The sequence below is a fragment of the Balaenoptera ricei genome, chromosome 6 (assembly GCF_028023285.1).
Source record: "Balaenoptera ricei isolate mBalRic1 chromosome 6, mBalRic1.hap2, whole genome shotgun sequence".
NCBI classification, from domain to species: Eukaryota; Metazoa; Chordata; class Mammalia; order Artiodactyla; family Balaenopteridae; genus Balaenoptera; species Balaenoptera ricei.
Genome location: NC_082644.1, coordinates 53,263,154 through 53,284,980, shown reverse-complemented (window position 1 = coordinate 53,284,980; position 21,827 = coordinate 53,263,154). Strand labels below are relative to the sequence as shown.

General features: G+C 36.7%; 1 protein-coding gene across 3 annotated transcripts in view; it reads right to left on the bottom strand.

Moving 5' to 3' along the window:
• The window catches only part of MLLT3 (MLLT3 super elongation complex subunit), a 250,549-nt gene that overhangs the window by 85,502 nt on the left and 143,220 nt on the right, over window positions 1–21,827 (bottom strand). For all 3 annotated transcript variants that reach the window (XM_059924651.1, XM_059924653.1, XM_059924652.1), the window contains exon 4: window positions 12,317–12,460. In XM_059924651.1, coding sequence (XP_059780634.1) covers window positions 12,317–12,460 — 144 coding nt within the window. The remainder of the gene's footprint in view (window positions 1–12,316; window positions 12,461–21,827) is intronic.

Sequence of the window (21,827 nt, the reverse complement as noted above, 5' to 3'; positions counted from 1 at the left end):
AATAAATCAGAATAAGGTGTTCAGAAAAGCAAGCAGTTCCAAAAATGGGCAGAAGACCTAAATAGACATTTCTCCAAAGAAGACATACAGATGGCCAACAAATACATGAAAAGATGCTCAACATCACTAATCATTAGAGAAATGCAAATCAAAACCACAATGAGGAAATCATCTCACACCAGTCAGAATGGCCATCATCAAAAAATCTACAAACAATAAATGCTGGAGAGGGTGTGGAGAAAAGGGAACCCTCCTGCACTGTTGGTGGGAATGTAAACTGATACAGCCACTATGGAGAACAGTATGGAGGTTCCTTACAAAACTAAAAATAGAGCTACCATATGACCCAGCAATCCCACTACTGGGCATATACCCTGAGAAAACCGTAATTCAAAAAGATACATGTACCACAATGTTCATTGCAGCACCATTTACAATAGCCAGGACATGGAAGCAACCTAAATGTCCATCAACAGATGAATGGCTAAAGAAGATGTAGCACATATATTCAATGGACTATTACTCAGCCATAAAAAGGAACGAAATTGAGTTATTTGTAGTGAGGTGGATGGACCTACAATCTGTCATACAGAGTGAAGTAAGTCAGAAAGAGAAAAACAAATACCGTATGCTAACGCATATATATGGAATTTTAAAAAGTGGTACTGATGAACCTAGTGGAAGGGCAGGAATAAAGACGCAGACATAGAGAACGGACTTCAGGGCACCAGGGGGAAGGGGAAGCTGGGATGAAGTGACAGAGTAGCACTGACATATATACACTACCAAATGTAAAATGGATGTCTAGTGGGAAGCAGCTGCATAGCACAAGGAGATCAACTTGACGCTTTCTGACCACCTAGAGGGGTGGGATAGGGAGGGTGGGAGGGAGGCTCAAGACGGAGGGGATATGGGGATATATGTATACGTATAGCTGATTCACTTTGTTGTAGAGCAGAAACTAACACAACATTGTAAAGCATTTATACTCCAATAAAGATGTGGGAAAAAAGTAAAAAAAAGAAAACCAGTGAGAAAGCTACCACCTATCACAACAATCCATACAGTTTTATTATTGCCTTCAGGGCTGATTAATCAAGGGCGGCATTTATCTTTGTGCCTGTGAGACATTCACCTCCTGTGTTGCTCTGTAATTCAGAGGCACTTTTTGACTGTGCCGCGCTGCTTGCTGGATCTTAGTTCCCCAACCAGGGATCATGGCCCCTGCAGTGGAAGCATGGAGTCCTAACCACTGGACCGCCAGGGAATTCCCAGAGACACATACATCTTTAACTTCAATGCATTTTCATTTAAGAAAGGTAAATCAGAATAAAGATTTAACTGTAACATGTTTTTTCAATTAAAAAAGAGAAAAGAACTGAAGCCAAAATTGGGAGTATGTACATAAACCACAAAAATCCCTTCAGAAGAATAGAAAAGACGCAAGAACAGGATTCAGATAAGATCATCCCAGGGGACAGTATACATAGAGAAGAAGAGAAGCCCCAAGAAACGACCCTGGCAGAGGTTATGATGGACATATGAAGCCCTTCTTCATCAAGAGGAGGAACAGAAATCTAGGAAGAAAAAAATACAGAAGGGACATAAGGGAAAGAAGGCTCAAGAACTTAGTTCCAGCCCTAGCCCAGGGCCCTATGTCAAGAGTCAAATCAGATAAAAAGGGTATCTTAAAACTGGAACAAAGTGGAAGGCATTCTTATTAACAGTCACTGTTAAGATCTAGAGGAATCCTAATCTGGAGCACATTGATGCTCTCTTTACCAAAGCACTCAGAGCTCAAAATTATCAAAAAGGAAAAGTCTACTTTACTTCATCATTACTCTAAAAAAATAATAAATCACCACCCATTGTGTGAAATTCACAATAGCAAGGGCTACATTATTCAGCTGGTCTTCCAGTTTTTGTAGCCATGCCCTTTCAAAGGGTTAGCCTGGTCTCTTAGTCACTGACATTTGAAACCCCTGGTTTAGCACAGTGGTCTGATCCCAAAGTCCTCTTATTCCCTGTGTTTAAAACAGAACAAGAGGCCAGGCTAAACCTTGAAAGGACATGGCTACTCAAAACTGGAGAACAAATTTTCAAGAAAGTTTTATTTATTATTTCCCTAGAAATAATAATTCATTCCTGTCCAGAATATCTTAGGCAAGATAGTTTTGTTTTAACATCAAAATCACTTTTTTGTCTGGACCTATAAATAGTGCCATAACTGTAAATGGTTGTCCAGATGGTGCACTGCACAAGGATGCTTGGCCAAGGGGATAAGAACTAGATGAGATCCAGCTATGCTCACACTAGCCATGCCATGTTCCCCAGGCTAGGGCTTCAAGGGGCACACAGAGGTGGAGGCACTTATTTCTAGTTTGCCCAAAGACCATGGACACTGTATGGGCAGACTTCTGTCTCTATAACCCACTCAAATTCATCTCTTGAGTCACCAAGAGTTCATGTTAAGACTCAAATTTGCAAAGTTAACCAGATTTTTATTATATTCTATTTTTACTCAAACTGTAGTTGAATGAACCAGTTTGTTTTATGGATAAGGCATCCTTATTTTACTCAATGTTTCCATTAATGAAGGCTTTTTATATTTAACCATTTCATATTAATCACAGGTCCCCAATCTACCCTACAAGGGTAAGAAAGGCAAAAATGACATTTACAAAGACAAGTTACCAAATCTACACCTATGATAATCTATATTAAAATATAAATTTTTCCAGATAACAGATCTAATATGGCCCGTCCCATTGTAAAAAAAAAAAAACAAACAAAAACAAACTAGACCATCATACTTCTGTATTGTCAGAACCGTTAAGAAACAACCTCAGGGACTTCCCTGGTGGTCCAGTGGTTAAGGGGACACGGGTTCAATCCCTGGTTGGGGAACTAAGATCCCACACATGCTGTGGGGAAGCTAAGCCCACGCACCGCAACTATTGAGCCCGCACACCACAACTAGAGAGAAGCCCGCGCACCGCAACTAAGACCCGACACAGCCAAAAATAAAATAAATAAATAAATATTAAAAAAAAAAAAAAAAAAGAAACAACCTCAAATTTGTGAAAAACATTTCTTTTGTTCCTAATTTCATTTATAGCATTTAGGCCTTAAGCCAGTAACTTTGTGAGAAGCTGAGAGCCTAAGGAGAAAAAAATAACAAACAAACAAAAAACATAGAACACATTACTGGTAACTTCTCAACAACCAACCATAATTTTTACATCAATCCTTTGAAGTGTGAGGACATGTTTTTAAAGAACAAAAATAAAGTAAGTCATGTAGTTTAAAACTTATGCAATTCATGTTTAACATATTAAGTGTAAAATACAAACATTTTGTGGGATCTTATCTACATGAAAAATACAATATAAAATATAGTAGTTACAATCACTAGAGGGATTATAAACAGTTTCTTCTTTTTGCTTTTCTAGAAAGTCTACATTGTTCTAAAGTTAGCACATATTTATTTTAAAATCTGTTAAAAAAAAAAACCAGATTCCTTCTTGAGGCAAAAACGTTGTTTCTAGCAGAACACCATTATCATGTCAAAGTCTTGAAATGGAAATCTTTCACTTTCACCTTTCTAGGTAACAAACAAAGCATAATAAAAACCTATAGAAAAAAGAGGTCGTGTCAGTGAATAAAGCAATTATTTGCTGACTGCTTAACTATGTACCACATTTTACTTAATAATCTCAGGTGGAAGGAAGGGGATAATTCAGATTTATACCAACCTAAAGTCCTAGGTAAATTAGCAGCAGATCCAAGAATTGAATTTGTGCCTTCAGATTTCAAATCAAACATTCTTTATATCGCACCATGGCCGTGTCCCTTGTGGAATAAAGGGTATTGTATGAAATCACCTACCATTTGTCCTCACTCCTCTAAAATGAAACAAACATCTATTTTAAGAGTTTCAGACATTTATTTTCTAAACTGCTACCTACAGATCCTGACCACTGTCAAGTTTTCTTATAACTTACAGAACAAAAAAAATTTAGAAAATAAAGTGTTAATCGTAGTTTCCCTTCCCCTTTTCTACTCCCTAGCCCCAAACTGTTTTCCTTTAATATTATAGAATATGAACCCAAAAAATATCCAGTGGGGACAATCAACACAGCAACTCCTTTACCATTTTAGAAGTCTGGGAACAGACTAGGATATATTAGATAAACTTTCAATGCAGCTTTGAAACAAGGGCATAAAGAACTACCTGAGCCAAGAAGGCAGAGAGAAAGTGAACCAACAGTTTTCAATTACAGTATTTTTGTATTTAAAAAGAGAAAGAATTGTTCATATTTTAATTTGAAATTCTCCAATTTTTTCCCCCTTTCTGTTCATTTCTTATTTTCTTGGCTTTTTTGTGCATTAGAAACAGGAGCTAGGGGCGGGATTATGTGATGGTTTTCTTTCAGATGTTACAGCATTTCCTTTCAAGACTAAACTAAGGTTCCTACGCATGGGCAGCTAAACTGCTACTCCTGAGACGTCGGCAGAAAGCAGCATGGCATACCATCCAACACTGACAGCTTAAACACTTGACAGAGCTTTTCCTATTCCACACTCTAGGAATAAGCTACCTGTTTCGTTTCTTTTTCATTTTAGCCTTTGCTCAACTTATGCAGTAAAAATATCTGAGCTTTGGACTGAGTGAAAAGTGTGCTCCTATTTTTCCCCTCCTTACTGAAAAGGTAAACAGGTAATCGGGAAGAAAGGAACAAATGAAGGCAGGAAGATTTATACCAGAGATGCTTTTTGGTGCATATTTTCAAAAGTCTTTAACTGTCCTTCAAACAAATTATGCGACTTTCAGAAGATGTTAAACCGTAAATTAACCACTAAGTATGCTGAGTGACATAACTTATACTATCATGATCATACTTTATAATTGATCTCATAACTTGGACATTCTAGTTATCATTTATATGTATGTTCTACTTTCATGATTTAATTTTACAGACTTCTGGTGGGGGGCAGGGGGGCAGGAGCCAAAGAAATAGAAAGAAGAAAATACCAAATATGACATAAAACTGACCTCAACTCTGAGAAACAACCGAACAGATGAGGCTGCCTGCTTGATCTTACATTTATTTAAATAAATCACCTTTTATCAGTGCTGGTGAAAACAGCAGCATGCTTTTATCTTTTGAGGCAGACGTTTACAGGATGATATATATCGAAAAATAACAGAAAGGCACACTTGTCCCCAAACAAATATCCAAAAATCCAGTGAAGCTGTCCAGTAACAGCCACTAAAATAATTTTCTATGTATTATTTTGAGTTATTTTTAAAATAAGCAGCCAGCTATCCATCTCTGGGCACTGTAAAGATGAGTTTGCCACAAAAGCCACATATTTTTAGAAGCCAAAGTCTTGATAAATCAGTTCCTAAGAACATAATTTCTTACACGCTGGAGAATGCCTGAAAATACAGACCTTGGTTAAAGAGGCTTCCGTATCTTTTTGTAATCTTTCCAAATGTAAGTATGTGGGATGAGTATTCATAAATTTAAGTTGAGCCGAAACATTTAGAATATTTCCAATTTAAAATACATTAAAATGCGGTCTTTGAAAGGAAATGAAAATGGCTTTAAACATATGAAAAGATGCTCATCATCACTCATAAGAGAAATGTGAATTAAAAATGAGATATTTTTTCACTCATCAGATTGGGGGAAAGATGTTTAATGAATCACTGTGGTGGAGAAATAGGCACTCTTACACATTGTTGATGCAAGCATAGAGTAGCATAACATCCTTGGCAGCCAATCTGTAAATGTCTATCAAAATTTAAATTCCACTTTGCCTTGGAGCCACGATTTTACTCCCAGGAATTTATCCTATAGATACACTCATCCATGTGCACAAATAACTATATAAAAGGTTATTCACTATAGCATCATTAGTGGCCTGAAGAAAGGCTCACTATATGTCATTTTGTATTGGATGTGTATTTACCTATTCAAAAAAATTAAAATTTGAGAGGAAGAGAATGTGATCTGTACTGTTTAGAAATTCAAAGTGTTGTGAACTCCCCTACAAAAGGAAATACTAAACCATCCTACACAAGATTCATTCCAAAATCCTGCGATAAAATGCTACGTTCAGATGGCTTGACATGGCTGCATTAGTGAAAGCTCCTTATCATAAGATCCCTTTGGCCCTTTAGTAACCAAAACCCTTTGTTGGGGGGTCCATGGTGGATCTGATTTCTACTTCACAATAAGTAGTGCTTCAGAAAGATTCCAATTTATTCCTTGCAAAAACATATCAGATATAAATGCAACTGTCACTTTGAGAAACAGGACTGCATTATGCTGCAGACTTAACACAGACTGAAAGCATGTTCCCCATGTCTTCTCCAGCAAATCTTGCCAAATGGGCGTCTGAAATGTCCTATTGAAACAGGTGGTGTCTGAACAGAATTGGATTTCTGCCTATAGAAACCCTAGTTCTAACAACTGCTGTGGTTAGTTTTAATTTTCAGTCCTCAAAATTAACTGCTGGCCAGTGATTCAGAAATAGACTGAACAACACGTTTAGACTTTGCCCTGTTTAATTGAGGAAAGAAAAAAAGAAAAAGAAAAAAAAAAAAAAGCCCACCAACACCCTACCACCATCCTATAAAGAACAACAGAACCAAAGCAGACCACTTGATTTCCAGGCTAAAAAAAGGGAGCAGCTGTAAAACAAACTCAATTCTCCAAAGATGATTGCCCCTTTTGTGCTTTCTTCATAGAAGCACAAGGATGCACATATATACTTGCTGAACATACTACTTAGGAATTCTTCTTAGGGCTTTGAGAAGCTTTTAATCTGCTAGAAATTTAGAAGTAAGAACAATGGTAAGAACACCTAATTTTTCTAATGAAAACGGACATCTTAAAAAAATGATATTCCAAACAGACCTGTGTTTCAGTTTATACAAGCAAAATACTAACAGCCAGAATGTAAATTCCTTGAAGAAAGATACAATGGGCTATATACACTAATATGTATAAAATAGATAACTAATAAAACCTGCTGTATAAAAAATAAATAAAATAAAATTCAAAAAAAAAAAAGATACAATGGGCCAATTCCCTTTAAACCCAACATGTGTCCATCAATGTGCTGGTCACACTAACCGGTGCTAAACACATACTCCTGTGAATAAAGCTAGAGTAGCTTACACTAAATAACAAACCGTTTCCACTGTACTTTTAAGTGTTTGATATAAAAATGGATAGAACTCTGATTTTCTAAACCAGCAATCAAAGGAAAAGGAATCAAGGGACCGGGTATCTACTATGAGCCACACACCGTGGCTACACATTCCCAATGAAGAAAACAATGTCTTGTCCATTTCACGGATGATAAACTGAGATTCAAAAGAATGTAAAAATTTTCCCAGGGTAATTCAGCTAGAAGATGACAGAGATGAGGTTTTAATTTAAATCTGCCTGATTTCAAAATATTTCTAATTGTATCATACTCCCTCCCAAAAGAAAATTTGGAGAGACGAGTTAGTAAAATGACAGGTTTCAGTTATATGACAAACACTGTATCGTTGCTTTGCCAACACCCAAAAGAAAAACTCATCCTCTTTCAATCAAAAGTAATGGATGTCAAATCCGTCTGCATTTTGTCTGTATGACTGAATTCCAGCTATTAAGAAGGTGATCAAGTAAACAGAAAATCATCTATTGTGATCATAACCCTTTAAAAAAATCCTGACATCATAAAGAGCATATTTGAAAATCCTTCTACAGGGATTCAACAGTTCACTTAAAAAAAAATAGAAATATCTCAGTGAAAGTGAGAGGTGCTTCTCAATGGGATACATTTGGTCCTTTTGCTTAAAACTCAAGTATAAATAGATGACATCAAGTCTTGCCCTCAGAAGTTTACTGCTCCCTGTCCTCTACCTCTCCTACCAACCAAAGAAGAAAATGAGACCTCAAAACGAAGGCATCGCCTCCCAGTTCTCAGGTTATTATTTCCCATTTTCTGACCTCTATCTTCTTTGTCTTACATAGGCCTGAGAGGAGCTAGCTTGTAAACCAAATCTACAGTTTCCCTAGCAAGTTCCAATGACATCCCTCAGTTAGAGAGAACTACCTTCAGGGTCTTGTAAACGAACTCATTCCGTATTTCAATATTCTCAGAAAATAATATGCTTAAATCCAAAAATGCCCTTCCCACGAAAGTTTTACTCTTTTCTTTGCAAGCAAAGATAACCTTAATTTTAGGGAGCTAATCAAGAGAAGAACACAGGGTACATTTCTTCCAAGGCAGAAGCACACCAAGATTTCTCTGATAGTATTTAGAATAGAGTTACAACGTTAAAAAAAAAAAGAGTGAAAAGAAGAGAATGTTATTGACCAAAAAAAAGTTGTCATATAGCTATAGACTTATAGGCTATGAAATAGAAAAAAAATCTGCAATTTTTCAGGATTCTTCTGGCAAAACATTCTTTGGAATCATTTTCTTCTGAGAGCTGAAAAGCATTTTTCTAAGATGCTGCCAGCTCTAAAAACAACCTTTCTGATCTCTTGAAAAGCCAAGTTCTACTTTTAATAGTGCTATGTACTTTTGGTTTCAAAGAAAAAAGTGAAAGAGAAGGAACCACAGCCAAAATGGTAAGTTTACCCTACTCATGCCTCAAGCTGTACATAATGATTTCACACAGTACTTATGAAGAAGGGATCAAATTTTTGCTTTAAAAATAGAACATATACCTCTATGTCACATATGTGATGTTTAAGTATAAGGAGCAAAAGCACCCCCCTTTCACTCCAAAACCCAGTCAAAAAAAAAGTTTATATAGAGAGACATAATCATGAACAGAAGATCTCTAATAGACATCAGAAGCAAAAGTGACAAAAGCAAAAATAAACAAGTGGAACTACATCAAACTAAAAAGCTTCTACACAGCAAAGGAAACAATCAACAAAATGAAAAGGCAACCTACAGAATGGGAGAATATATTTGCAAATCATATATGTGGTAAGAGATTAATATCCAAAATATATAAAGAACTCATACCAAAAAACCCCAAACAATATGATTTTAAAATGGGCAGAGAATCTGAATAGGTATTTTTCCAAAGAAGATATACAGAGGGCCAACAGGTATATGAAAAGGTACTTGACATCACTAATGATCAAAAAATGAAAATCAAACTAAGCTATTACCTCACACCTGTTACAATGGCTATCCTCAAGAAGACAACAGATGGTAAGTATTGGCAAGAATGTGGAGAAAAGGGAACCCTTGTGCACTGCTGGCAGGATTGTAAATTCTACAGTGCAGCCACTATGGAAAACAATATGGACGTTCCTCAAAAAATTAAAAATAGAGCTACATATGATCCAGCAATCACACTTCTGGGTATATACCCAAAGGACATTAAAACAGGATACTGAAGATATATCTGCACTCTCATGTTCACTGCAGCATTATTCACAATAGCCAAGCTATGGAAACAACATAAGTGTCCATCAACAGATGAATGGATAAAGAAGATGTGGAGATATGTATGTGTGTGTGTGTGTGTGTGTGTGTGTGTGTGTTTGTGTGTGTATGATGGAACATTATTCAGCCATGAGAAGGAAGGACATCCTGCCATTTACAACAACATGGATGAAACTTGAGGACATTAGGCTAAGTGAAATGAGTCAGACAAACTGTATGATATCACTTATACGTGCAATCTGAAAAAGTTAAACTCATAAAAACAGAGGCTAGGCTGGTAGTTACCAAGGGCTGGGGGGTGGGAGAGAAGGGGAGGTGTGGGTCAAAGAGCACAAACTTCCAGTTATAAGATGAATAGGTTCTGGGGATCCGATGTATAGCATGGTGATTACAGTTAATAATAGTGAATTATATACTTGAAATTTGGCTAAAAGAGTAAGTCTTAAATGTTCTCATCACAAAAGAGAAATGGTAATTACGTGATGTGATGCAGGTGTTAGCTAACGCTATGGTGATAATGATTTTGCAACATACAAGTGTATCAAATCAACATGTTGTAACCTTAAGTTATATGTCAATGGTATCTCCATAAAAGCTGGAAAAAAAAAAGATTTCTAATAAAATCAAAATGGCTAAGTTAGTAACACCATGTAGGTTCCATTAACAATGATAAATGTTAAAATGTTAAACAAGGTACTATATCCAAAAATCTTGGTAAGACAAAAAATGTTTATTAGTTCAGATTCTCCCATCTCCATAAAAGACTATTTTAATCCTCCCATGTGAAATGGACAGAATCTATGGGATTACTAGTATTTCGAATGAATTTTTTAATTTTACTACAAAATTTACTAGAATCAGTCACTTAAGGAACTTATGTCAAATAACTGGTGTGCTCGAATATTTCACATTTCAACTTATTATTTTAGAGTTGTCAAGACACAATCTAAATCTAACAGGGAAAAAACATGCAGGCTTCAAACAGCACTTAAAGAAACACAAAGAAGGAAAGTTAGAAGTCAAGGAGGATAATTCTGAGATAAAGGCTGAGTGGAGAAAAAGACAGAAATCTACTAGAGACCTTATCAGGATGCAGTGATGCACTGCATTATCACTGACCTGTAACCTCTTCTCTGGCTCACAAACAACTTTTGAGTACTCTGAGACTAAGTGGATGTTTTAAAAAGTTCTTGTGTCATATTTTCTTTTTATGACGACCCTTATCAGAAGCCTGATGTACTCAAGCTCCATAATTCACATGCTCCAATTACCTACCTAACTTCATACCCAAGAGGAATAATCAGAGGCGTAAAATGCCACCCTCATAAAAAGAAACGTAATGGGAATGATTAGGATTTTAAATGGACAGGCTCATTTTTAAGGGCATAGCCATAGATAAGTAGCACCCACACTGTGCTCTAGATAACTATAAAAGAATCAAATAGGGTTTGTTTAAAAAAATTCCTTAATAAACATATAATAAATCCCTACCTTTAAAATGAGTTGTATTACAAAAGCCCAGTTCTTCACGAAGATGCATTTCCCCACAAAATCCTACAAATGGTCATTCATTTCCAAAGCTGGCCCATCAATACCTATTTAACCCATAATCTACCGACATACAGTATAATGTGGAATGAAATGTGGTAAAAGTACCTGTAACACTTCAAATGCATATTAGTATCAATAGTTCAGCTGAGAGGACAGGAGCTTGGAAAACAGATCTCAAAAAAATGGACTCAAGGGGTTACACATAACCCAAAATGTTTACACAATTATATATATATGGGTGGTTTTCTTATGAGAGGGTCCACAGCTTTCCTGAGGTTCTCAAAGTGGTTATTCATATCCCCATAAAGGGAAAGGGCTTCTGTGCTATATAAAATTCAGTTCTTCCCTACAAAGCCCTCAGGTAGAGTTTATCAGTGAAATGAGGCATCTTGAGAAGTTATGGTCTACACATGCTTACATATAATGATAAGCTCGTGGATGAAAAACTATCAAAAACCTTCCAGTAAAACTAAATGAAGGAAATCCTAGAGTAAAGAATGCACTGCAAAGAAAAAAAAAAAAAAAAGGAAAAAAAATGTATAACTAAAAAAACAGAAAAGAATGCACTGCAACATTTTATGGGGTCTGAACTGCCCATATAAGATGACACAGGAAGTTCATCTGAAGTATTCAATAGAAGCCGATGATCCTAGTAGTATCCAATGTAAAGTAGATTCTGACCCATCAACAGTGTTTGTCTGCACAAACTGCAAGCAAACATTCCATATGTTTGTGAGAAATTCCACTTAAAAATCTTTCCCCATCCTAGCCAATTCACCCGGGCACTATATTATCATTATCTTAAAAAGAAAAATCCATCTATTACCCACACACAATTCAAACAAACAAAAATGTGTTTTTAAATGACCCAAACAAGTAATTTGAATGAGTACACCTTTTCTATTCATTTTGACCAAGGAAATTTGGATAATAACTCGTTTTCATATATTTTTGATGTAACTTTCAACTTTAAAATTTTTCTGTACACTGATATAGCACAGTTAAGGCATTGTTCTTTTCTTAATTGAGGATAGTTTGGTTTCAGATTGATGTTGAAATAAAGTTGAACTGCATAGACTATAAGGCTGTTCTAACCAACAATGTAATCTCAGACTCATACCTACTTAAAATATTGTTTAATTACCTCTTCTTCTCAAACCATGAGTCCACAGCATGGTCATTAAGTTGCTTCACTTCTTTTACCTCTCTCAAAACATTATTGTACTTCTTGACACACTAGCAACTAGTTTTCTATGGGAAGGCTTTTCACAAGCCCAGCGTCACGTACCCCTCCTGCCTTCAGCAACTTTCTTCTGAACTCCTCTGTGGGGTTGTTGAAGGTAAGCTTTTCACAGCGGAGGTGATTCACTGGTGGATGGCCTTCAAGATGCAGGAATAAGTCATAATCAAAACGAACCTTCTTAGGTTCTTCCTAGAGGTTAAAAAAAATAAGAAGGAAAACAGAGACTTAGGCATAAATAGAAATTTAGAAAGCAAAGATTTACTCCTGATAAGGATCAGAAAAGACTCAGACTACAGCACGGGGAACTCTACTCGACGCTCTGTGGTGACCTAAATGGGAAGGAAATCCAAAAAAAAGAGGGGAGATATGTATACATATAGCTGATTCCCTTTCTAGTTAGTAGAAACTAACACAACAGTGTAAAGCAACTATACGCCAAGAAAAATTCATTCAAAAAAAAGAAAAAGAAAGAAAAGAGACCCAGACATCTAACAGCTACAGTGTCAAAGAAGGGGAAGTACTGGGAAAAAAGTCATCATGGAACTATCTACAAAGCAAAATGGAAACATCTGAAAAATTAGTTTCTTGTCTTAGAGGAAAACCAAAAAGAATAAAGTCATCATCTTTCTTGCAGTTTCTCAAGTGGTATGACACCACCAACACCGCCACCCAACTGGAAACCTAAGACACCCCTGAAGCCACTCCTTCCCCTTCCCACTCTACGGCCCTACACCCATCATCAACGGCTGACATTTTCTCTTTTAAATACTTCTTGAACAAGCCGTCTAACCCATACTGCCATGCTCTTACTCATTGCTCAAACTACTATAAACTCCTTCCTCTAGTAGTTCTTCCTACTTCAGGATAGATGATCACTTTCTTCTTCATTCAGGCCTCAAAACTGTCCATATGAAACAAAAATCTAGCCATTTTCACTCCTTGGTTAAAATTTCACAAGTTCCCAATGCCATTAGAATAAAAATCTGGGCTTCCCTGGTGGCACAGTGGTTGAGAATCTGCCTGCTAATGCAAGGGACACGGGTTCGAGCCCTGGTCTGGGAAGATCCCACATGCCACGGAGCAACTAAGCCCGTGAGCCACAACTACTGAGCCTGCGTGTCTGGACCCTGTGCTCTGCAACAAAAGAGGCCCCGATAGTGAGAGGCCCGCGCACCGCGATGAAGAGTGGCCCCTGCTTGCCGCAACTAGAGAAAGCCCTCGCACAGAAACGAAGACCCAACACAGCCAAAAATAAATAAATTAATTAAAAAAAAAAAAAGAATAAAAATCTGAGCTCACCTAAATGCCACATAGGATTTTCACGATCTAGCTCTTGGTTCCATGTCTCACCACACCCCTTCTACCCATCTGGTGATCCAGCCACACATTGTGGTTGGTTGCTCCCAGAATTTACTCATTCTAGATTAACTCTGGGTTTCACCCTTGCTTTACATTACTACCTCCACTGCCAACCTCCATTCCTCCACCTTCTGCTTTACCTGGATAACTTCTACTCATCCCTCTCTATTCAGGTTTTATTTGGGGGAAGCCTTCCTTGAACTCCACTCCCAACTGCCTCTCCTCTGTTCTGTGTGCCTCTCTCTCTTATCCTTGAAACATCTTAGAATAACTGTCTTATTATCTCCCTTTACCCTGCTAAATCATAAGATCTTTGAAAGTAGGAATAATGGTTGAGTCCTTACTGTACCCTCAACAACTAGTTTAGTACCCCATGCATAGTAGCAATGCAATAAATGTCTGTGAAATGAATGAAAATATGGCATTTTCCTGGAGGACAAAACAGCACCATATCCAAGAGAACGCAGTAATTATAATTCCATGATACTCGAGTTCTACTCTCCAGCCATTACTTTAGCTGGCTAAACACCTAAACCTCTCTACAGACAGATTCTCAGGCATCCAAGGGGAAATGAATACTGAGGATAATAATAACAATATTATGTATTTAACATTTATCTCATTTAATTCTCATAGCTCTCCTTTGGGTCAGCTGTCAGCTCTGTTTGGCAGATGAGGAAATTAAAGCACTCAGAATTTATTACTTTATATAAAAACTCCCTGTGTATTATAGATATTAACCATCTCTGTGAAATGTTACTTTTTTCATTTGTCATTACCTTTGCCATTTTACGTGTTTTTGATAACAGCTATTTATGTTTTTTTAATAATAGCTTTACTGAGAAGTAATTTACATACCATAAAATTCACCATTTAGAGTATAATATTTAGTGGTTTTTAGTACATTCACAGAGTTATAAAACCATCACCACATTCTAATTTCAGGACATTTTCATTACTCCAGAAAGATATCTCAAACTCATTAGTGGTCCAACAGATCCCACACCCCCTGGCATCACTAATCTACTTCTGCTTCTATGGAGTTGCCTATTCTCGACATTTCGTATAAATACATGAACATACATAAAATACATACACAATATGTGCTCTTTTGTGACTGGCTTCTTATACTCAGCATGATGTTTTTGAAGTTCATCCATGTTGTAGCATGTGTCAGTTCTTTTTTATGGACAAATAATAATCTATTATATGGGTATACCAGGTTTTGGTTATACATTTGTCAATAAATAGAAATGTGGGTTATTTCCATTTTGGGCTATTGTGAATAATGCTGCTATGAACATTTGTGTACAAGTTTTTGTATGGACCTACATTTCCATTTCTCTTGGCTATACACCTAGGAGTGGAATTTCTGGGTCATAAGGTAACTCTGTGTTGAACATTTTTAGGAAATGCCTTACTGTTTTCCAGAGTGGCTGCACCATTTTAAAATCCCACCTGCAATGTATGAGGTGTTTATGGTTTTTTAAAACACAATATTTTCTAAAATTACATAGTCAAATAAAACAATGTTTTTCCTTTTTTAAAAAAGAATTTGTTATATTACTAACACGTGATGAAACAAAGTGATCTGAACCCAGTTCTTTTGACTAAAAAGTCTTAGCACCGAGCGTGTGGAGAAAAGGGAACCCTCTTGCACTGTTGGTGGGAATGTATATTGATACAGCCACTACGGAGAACAGTATGGAGGTTCCTTAAAAAACTAAAAATAGAACTACCATACGACCCAGCAATCCCACTACTGGGCATATACCCTGAGAAAACCATAATTCAAAAAGAGTCATGTACCAAAATGTTCACTGCAGCTCTATTTACAATAGCCAGGTCATAGAAGCAACCTAAGTGTCCATCGACAGATGAATGGATAAAGAAGATGTGCCACACATATACAATGGAATATTACTCAGCCATAAGAAGAAACGAAATTGAGTTATCTGTAGTGAGGTGGATGGACCTAGAGTCTGTCACACAGAGTGAAGTTAAGTCAGAAAGAGAAAAACAAATACCGTATGCTAACACATATATATGGAATCTGAAAAAAAAAAAAAAAAAGAAAGAAAAGGTCATGAAGAACCTAGGGGCAGGACGGGAATAAAGACGCAGACCTACTAGAGAATGAACTTGAGGACACGGGGAGGGGGAAGGGGAAGCTGGGATGAAGTGAGAGAGTGGCATGGACATATATACATTACCAAATGTAAAATAGATAGCTAGTGGGAAGCAACCACATAGCACAGGGAGATCAGCTTGGTGGTTTGTGACCACCTAGAGGGTTGGGATAGGGAGAGTGGGAGGGAGACGCAAGAGGGAGGGGATATGGGGATATATGTGTACGTATAGCTGATTCACTTTGTTATAAAGCAGAAACTAACACACAATTGTAAAGCAATTATACTCCAATAAAGATGTTAAAAAAAAAAAAAGTCTTAGCACCTGAAACTGTCAGAATGCAGGCATTACCTACTACAAATTCATGGTTTTCACCTCTTCATCCAAACTTCCCCAGATCATAGTCTCCACTCATGTACTCACTACCTCTCACTTCTATTACTAATCTGGCATGAAACTTGCTCCTTCTCTCCTTGATCAGGGTGCCATTTTCTCCTTGTTTTCCTCACACTTACTGGCATTCCTCCTTAGTTTTCTTCACAGGCTTCCCTTCTTTCTTCATTGACTCTTAAATGCATTTACCTTTTTGCAAAATTCCCCAGGAAGACAACGCCCATTCACAGGGAGTTAGTTCCTCCTTCATGACAGTGACTCCCCTCTCTACCTCCAGCCCAGCTCCCACTTGACTGCCATATGCTTGTGTTCCAGTCTAACCACATCTCCACTGGGGTGACCGGCAGCAACAGCAAATTCATGCATTATCTTAAACTGAAGTTATCTTCATGTGTCCTTTCTCCTATACTCTATATCATGACAAACAGAAATCCTAATTGCTTCCCAAGGGTAAAATACACAAAAGTCATCACTAACGCTTCCTTCTCCCTTACTCATCACAGTCAAATGGTCTCTGAGTTTTGTTTAGTATTCCTCCTTAGGAACTCTCAAATCTATGCCCTTTGCTCTAGTCACGATAACTACTGCCTTAGCTTAGACCTTCATCACTCTTCATCTGGTCGCCTCCCTGTTTTTGAACTCCCCCTTTCTACCTACCACAATGACAAGAGAGTGATCTTTCTAACAGAAAGATCAGGTTACATCTTCCATTGATATAAAAGCCTTTAACGGTCATCATTTTCTACAGGATGAAATCCCACCTCCTGGTAATAACCATTATAGTCTTTTAATACCTTTCCTGCATTGCTTTTGTTCTCTTACTCTACCTTGTCCTTCCACAATGTTGAAGCACTTGCTGTTCCCCAGTGCTTCATATTATCTCATTCATTTTGCCTTTCACATATCGTATTCCCCATTGTCTAAAATGCCTTCCCTCCCTGCATACTTCCATCCTTTACCTGGTTAGTGCAAACTCATCATTCAAGACCTAACTGAAGCATGAACTCCTCTGAAAAGTCTTCCTAACCCTCCCAACCCCGTCTGAATTAGACATCCCTGTTACAGCATTCCTTTATTAATGTAATGATCACAACCATTTTTATTACTTACCTGCCTTTCCTCCAAATTGTAAAATAGTCAATACAACCTTAGAATTAATTTAAAAAATAAGAAGGGCCATTTTCTACCTTACAATTGGGAGTGTAAATTGGTAAAGCCTTTGGGAAAACACACTGGCAATATCTACCAACACACTAAATGCATGCAATGTTTAACCCAGTAATTCTACTACTAAGAATCTCTTCCACAGAAATATTCAAATATGTGTGTAAAGATATATAGACAGGTATAGATGTAAAATAAAATGTTCATGGCAGCATTGTTTATAATGGCAAAAAAACAGGGATGATCTGCATGTAAGTATATCATTACCATGGAATATTATGCAGATATTTTTAAAAACTGACTTGGAAAGGCATATCGCTAAGTGAATTAAAGGCAAGTCACAGAAAAAATATTAAAATATGATATATTATGCCCTTGCCAATCTCTATATAGACATACTTTTTATCCATGCAAATGCATGGGGGAAAATCTGGAAAGGCTATACCAAATAGTTAACCATGATTAAATGAAGTGAAAGGAGTAACTCCTAAGTTTTATTCCATTCACTTTTACTAGGAGTATACTGCAGCATACCTTTTTAAAGAGAAAAATACATTGATGAATATAATAATTACCAGCAGAAAAAGAGTGAGGTAGTAACAACACTTTATAGTTCACACCAGTTTAAAATCAAAAACAAATTACTTTTCAGTAAAACTAAGGCTAAGGACCACAGAAAGTGACAATCTTTGTATGAATCTTGAGTGTGATTTTCTTTTCAAGTTTTTTTTTTTTTATAGAAAGTAAAAAGTACCCATAAATTTGTGGTCTGACCAACTGAATATCTTTCTTAGAGGGCTGACATCAATATAATGTCAATTTATGCTCCATAGAAAAGATTCTTCTTTAAAGTTCAAACAAGGAAACATGTATTTATTCTCCATATAAAGCTGATACATTTCCTAGAGGGTGGAAACCTGGTTTTGGCAATATCAAATTATCCCTCTCAGTCCGCTTCAGTCCTTGACATTCACTCGTGTACTTTTCTGAGGACAGAAAGAAAGAGAGAAGCATGGGATCCTTTCAAACCTGAAGTGCTACAGTCAATTATGTTTCAGTGGGCCTGTTGGTTTAGTTTCTGAAACACACATGATTCTCATGGATAGGCTTGTTTTGTTGAATACAAACACAAAATAAGAGAATAAACAAACACGAACTCATAAGAAGCACTGACACTCCACCACCCCTCTTGACTCTGACCTCTCCAATAAGTGAGCAAAACTGAAGACAAGCTTATTGTAAGCAGGAAAAGTACAAGGATGGAGATGGGACCAAGGGCAGGGTGATATTATACACTAAATATGCAGTGGTAGGCCCCTTCCAACATCAGGTGGAAGTCTTTTTGCTGCTTTCTCTCATCTCCTATGCCAACTTGAAATAATACTTTTTCATAAACCATTATTATAATGGATGTTCTTTCTTCAAGACAGAGTTGAGTAAACTCCAGCGATAAAATGATATACACTCAGAAGAAATGAAATGCACATTCTGGAGCAACAGCCTAGACCTATTAAATTTTCACACATGGATCATTTCAGTAGGATGGAGATCCAGAATGGAAGATAGCAAAAATTTGGTTTCTAAGACACTCTAAGAAGATAAATTAAAAAGAGATGACAGAGCAATAATTTTAATTAAAAAATTAAGAACATAAAGAAAAGTACTTAAAATACTACACCCATATATTTTCCACTGAGTTTAAAGAGATGTTAACACTTTCACCATGCTAGTTTATGTTTTTCTTTAAAGAAATAAAAATTTTGTAAATATGAGCTTCTCCATCCCTCTTTCCCCAGTAAGCCATGCCCTTTAGTTCCTGTGCTGTCCTTTCAACTCATGCTCTTGTACTACATATGTGTGTCTCCATCACCTCATTTATTCTTGGCTTCAGTGGTTTATAAAACCATACATAAGTGATATCATAACCATATATATATATATATGTACATCATCATTTTTGTTTTTGAGACTTATCCATCTTGCTACATTAATTGCTTGCTATATAGCATTTTGTGTATTATTAACCCACCAGTAATTGATCCACATCTCTACAATTAGGTGTATACTACTTTTTCATATTACAAACACTGAAATATGTTTCATTGTGCACCTGTGAAAAAAGCAATAATTATTATGTATAAAATCTTAAAGAAAATCTAAAACTAGAAAATAAAAATCAGCTAATCTGGACACTACACAGAATATCTACTACACAGTGGTCAGCTGAATGTCTATTTTACAATGGCCCCAAGGAAATAACTGTTTTCCATCTCAAGTGCATCTTTCTTCTTTCATATTTTAAGAAACTAAAAATTCCTCACAAAGTGAATAAATAATGTCTTTCAGTCATAAGAATTGCTACCCAAAGTACCAAGACGACTGCATTTGTGTGTGCGCACGTGTGCACACATTACTTGCAGCCTCTTCATCCTTCATTTACTTTCTTTTTAAAAATCTGGTGGATGAGGAGATTCCAGTTACTTCTGTAAAGGAGGGAATTGGGTAGTTCAGAAAATATATTTCTCTGAAGAAATGAGAGCTTGTAAAAGTGACCAGAAAAGTTAAAAACAAAGTAGGAGAGAAGATACTTAATTGCAGCATTATTTCCAAACTGAGGCCTTCAGTGTACCTTCATACATTGCTGGTAGGAAAGTAAAATAGTACAGTCATTTTGGAAAACAGTTTGGCAGTTCTTTAAAAAGTTAAATTAAACACAGAGTTACCACACGACCCAACAACTCCACCTAGGTATATAACCAGGAGACTTGAAAACATATTTCCACACAAAAACTTGTATATGAATGTTCGTAGCAGCATTATTCATAGGGCAAAGATGGAAACAAGTCAAATGTCCATCAAATTATGAATACAAATATAAGCAAAAATGTGGCGTTATTTATACAATGGAATAGCATTCAGTGATAAAAAGGAATAAGTATTTGGTACATCCTATAACATGGATAAACCTTGAAAACCTACTAAATGAAAGAAGTCAGACATAAAAGGCCACATATTGTATGATTTCATTGATAAGAATTGGCCAGAATAGGATATTACATAGAGAAAGGGAATAGATTAACCCCAGGGGCTGGGAGAGTAAGGAATGAGGAGTGATTGCTGATAGGTACAAGGTTTCTTTATGGGGTGATGAAAATGTCCTAGAACTAAATAGTGGTGATGGTTGCACAATACACTAAAACCCACAGAGCTGTACATTTTTAAAGGATGAATTTTATGGTGTGTAAGTTATATCTCAATTTTTTTAATGAAAAAAAAAGAAAGCTAAAAACTAATTTCTTAAGGGAAATCTTGAAATGAGAAAAAACAAATCCATACATCAAATGTGAAAGCATATCATATGAACAGATATAAACGCATCTCAACAAATTCTGATTTGATGAAAAACATGTGAACATTTCAGTGGTATTACTACTGAGGAAGGTAATCATTATTCTGGCAACGAGTTACTGCTTTGAAGACACAGAAGTTAAGAGAATTGTCAATGGAGAGAAAGATCTAGATCAAGAATCTGGTTTTAACACTTTCCAACTGCGTGTGGCCTTGGACAAGCCATGTAATCTTTCCATGACTCAGTTTCCTTTCCTGTAGAATAGGAATAATAACCTCTCAAAAGTTCTTATAAACCTACTAAACAAAGCAACATATGTAAAGGGCTCAGCAAACTGCCACGGACAAAGTAAGCCCTCAGCTATTTAACTACACAGAAATAGGTTACCACCAAATACATACCCAAAATATAAATATAAAGAAAAAATAGGGCTTCCCTGGTGGCGCAGTGGTTGAGAATCTGCCTGCCAATGCAGGGGACACGGGTTCGAGCCCTGGTCTGGGAGGATCCCACATGCCGCGGAGCAACTAGGCTCGTGCGCCACAGCTGCTGAGCCTGCGCGTCTGGAGCCTGTGCTCCGCAACAAGAGAGGCCGCGATAGTGAGAGGCCCACGCACCGCGATGAAGAGTGGCGCCCACTTGCCGCAATTAGAGAAAGCCCTCGCACAGAAACGAAGACCCAACACAGCCATAAATAAAATAAATAAATAAATAAATAAATAAATAAATAAATACTACTTGAGAGCAAACACATCTATGTAAAAAAAAAAAAAAAAAGAAAAAAGAATTAACAGGGATATCATGTGTGTAGGAAGGCCATCCAGCAGGAACATGGCACATGAGGAAACCAGCTTGAAAAAAACAAGAAATATGAAAAATAAAATTTATCCCTATTTTCTACACATTCCAACTTTTGAGGATAGTTTCATTATAGCTTATTTAAAAGTTAATTATCTCTTAATCACAAAGAGATTTTTACTGAATTGAAGGCTGGGTCTTCTATACATTGAAAAAGCCAGTGGAACACAATACTGTAAATCAACTATACTTCAATTAAAAAGAAAAAAAGAAAAAGAAAAAGTCAGTGGGACACTGTTCCAGTGGAAGATACTGATCACTAAAGAGTGGCTTATCAGGGGTTCTCATACTTTGTGGTGTTTC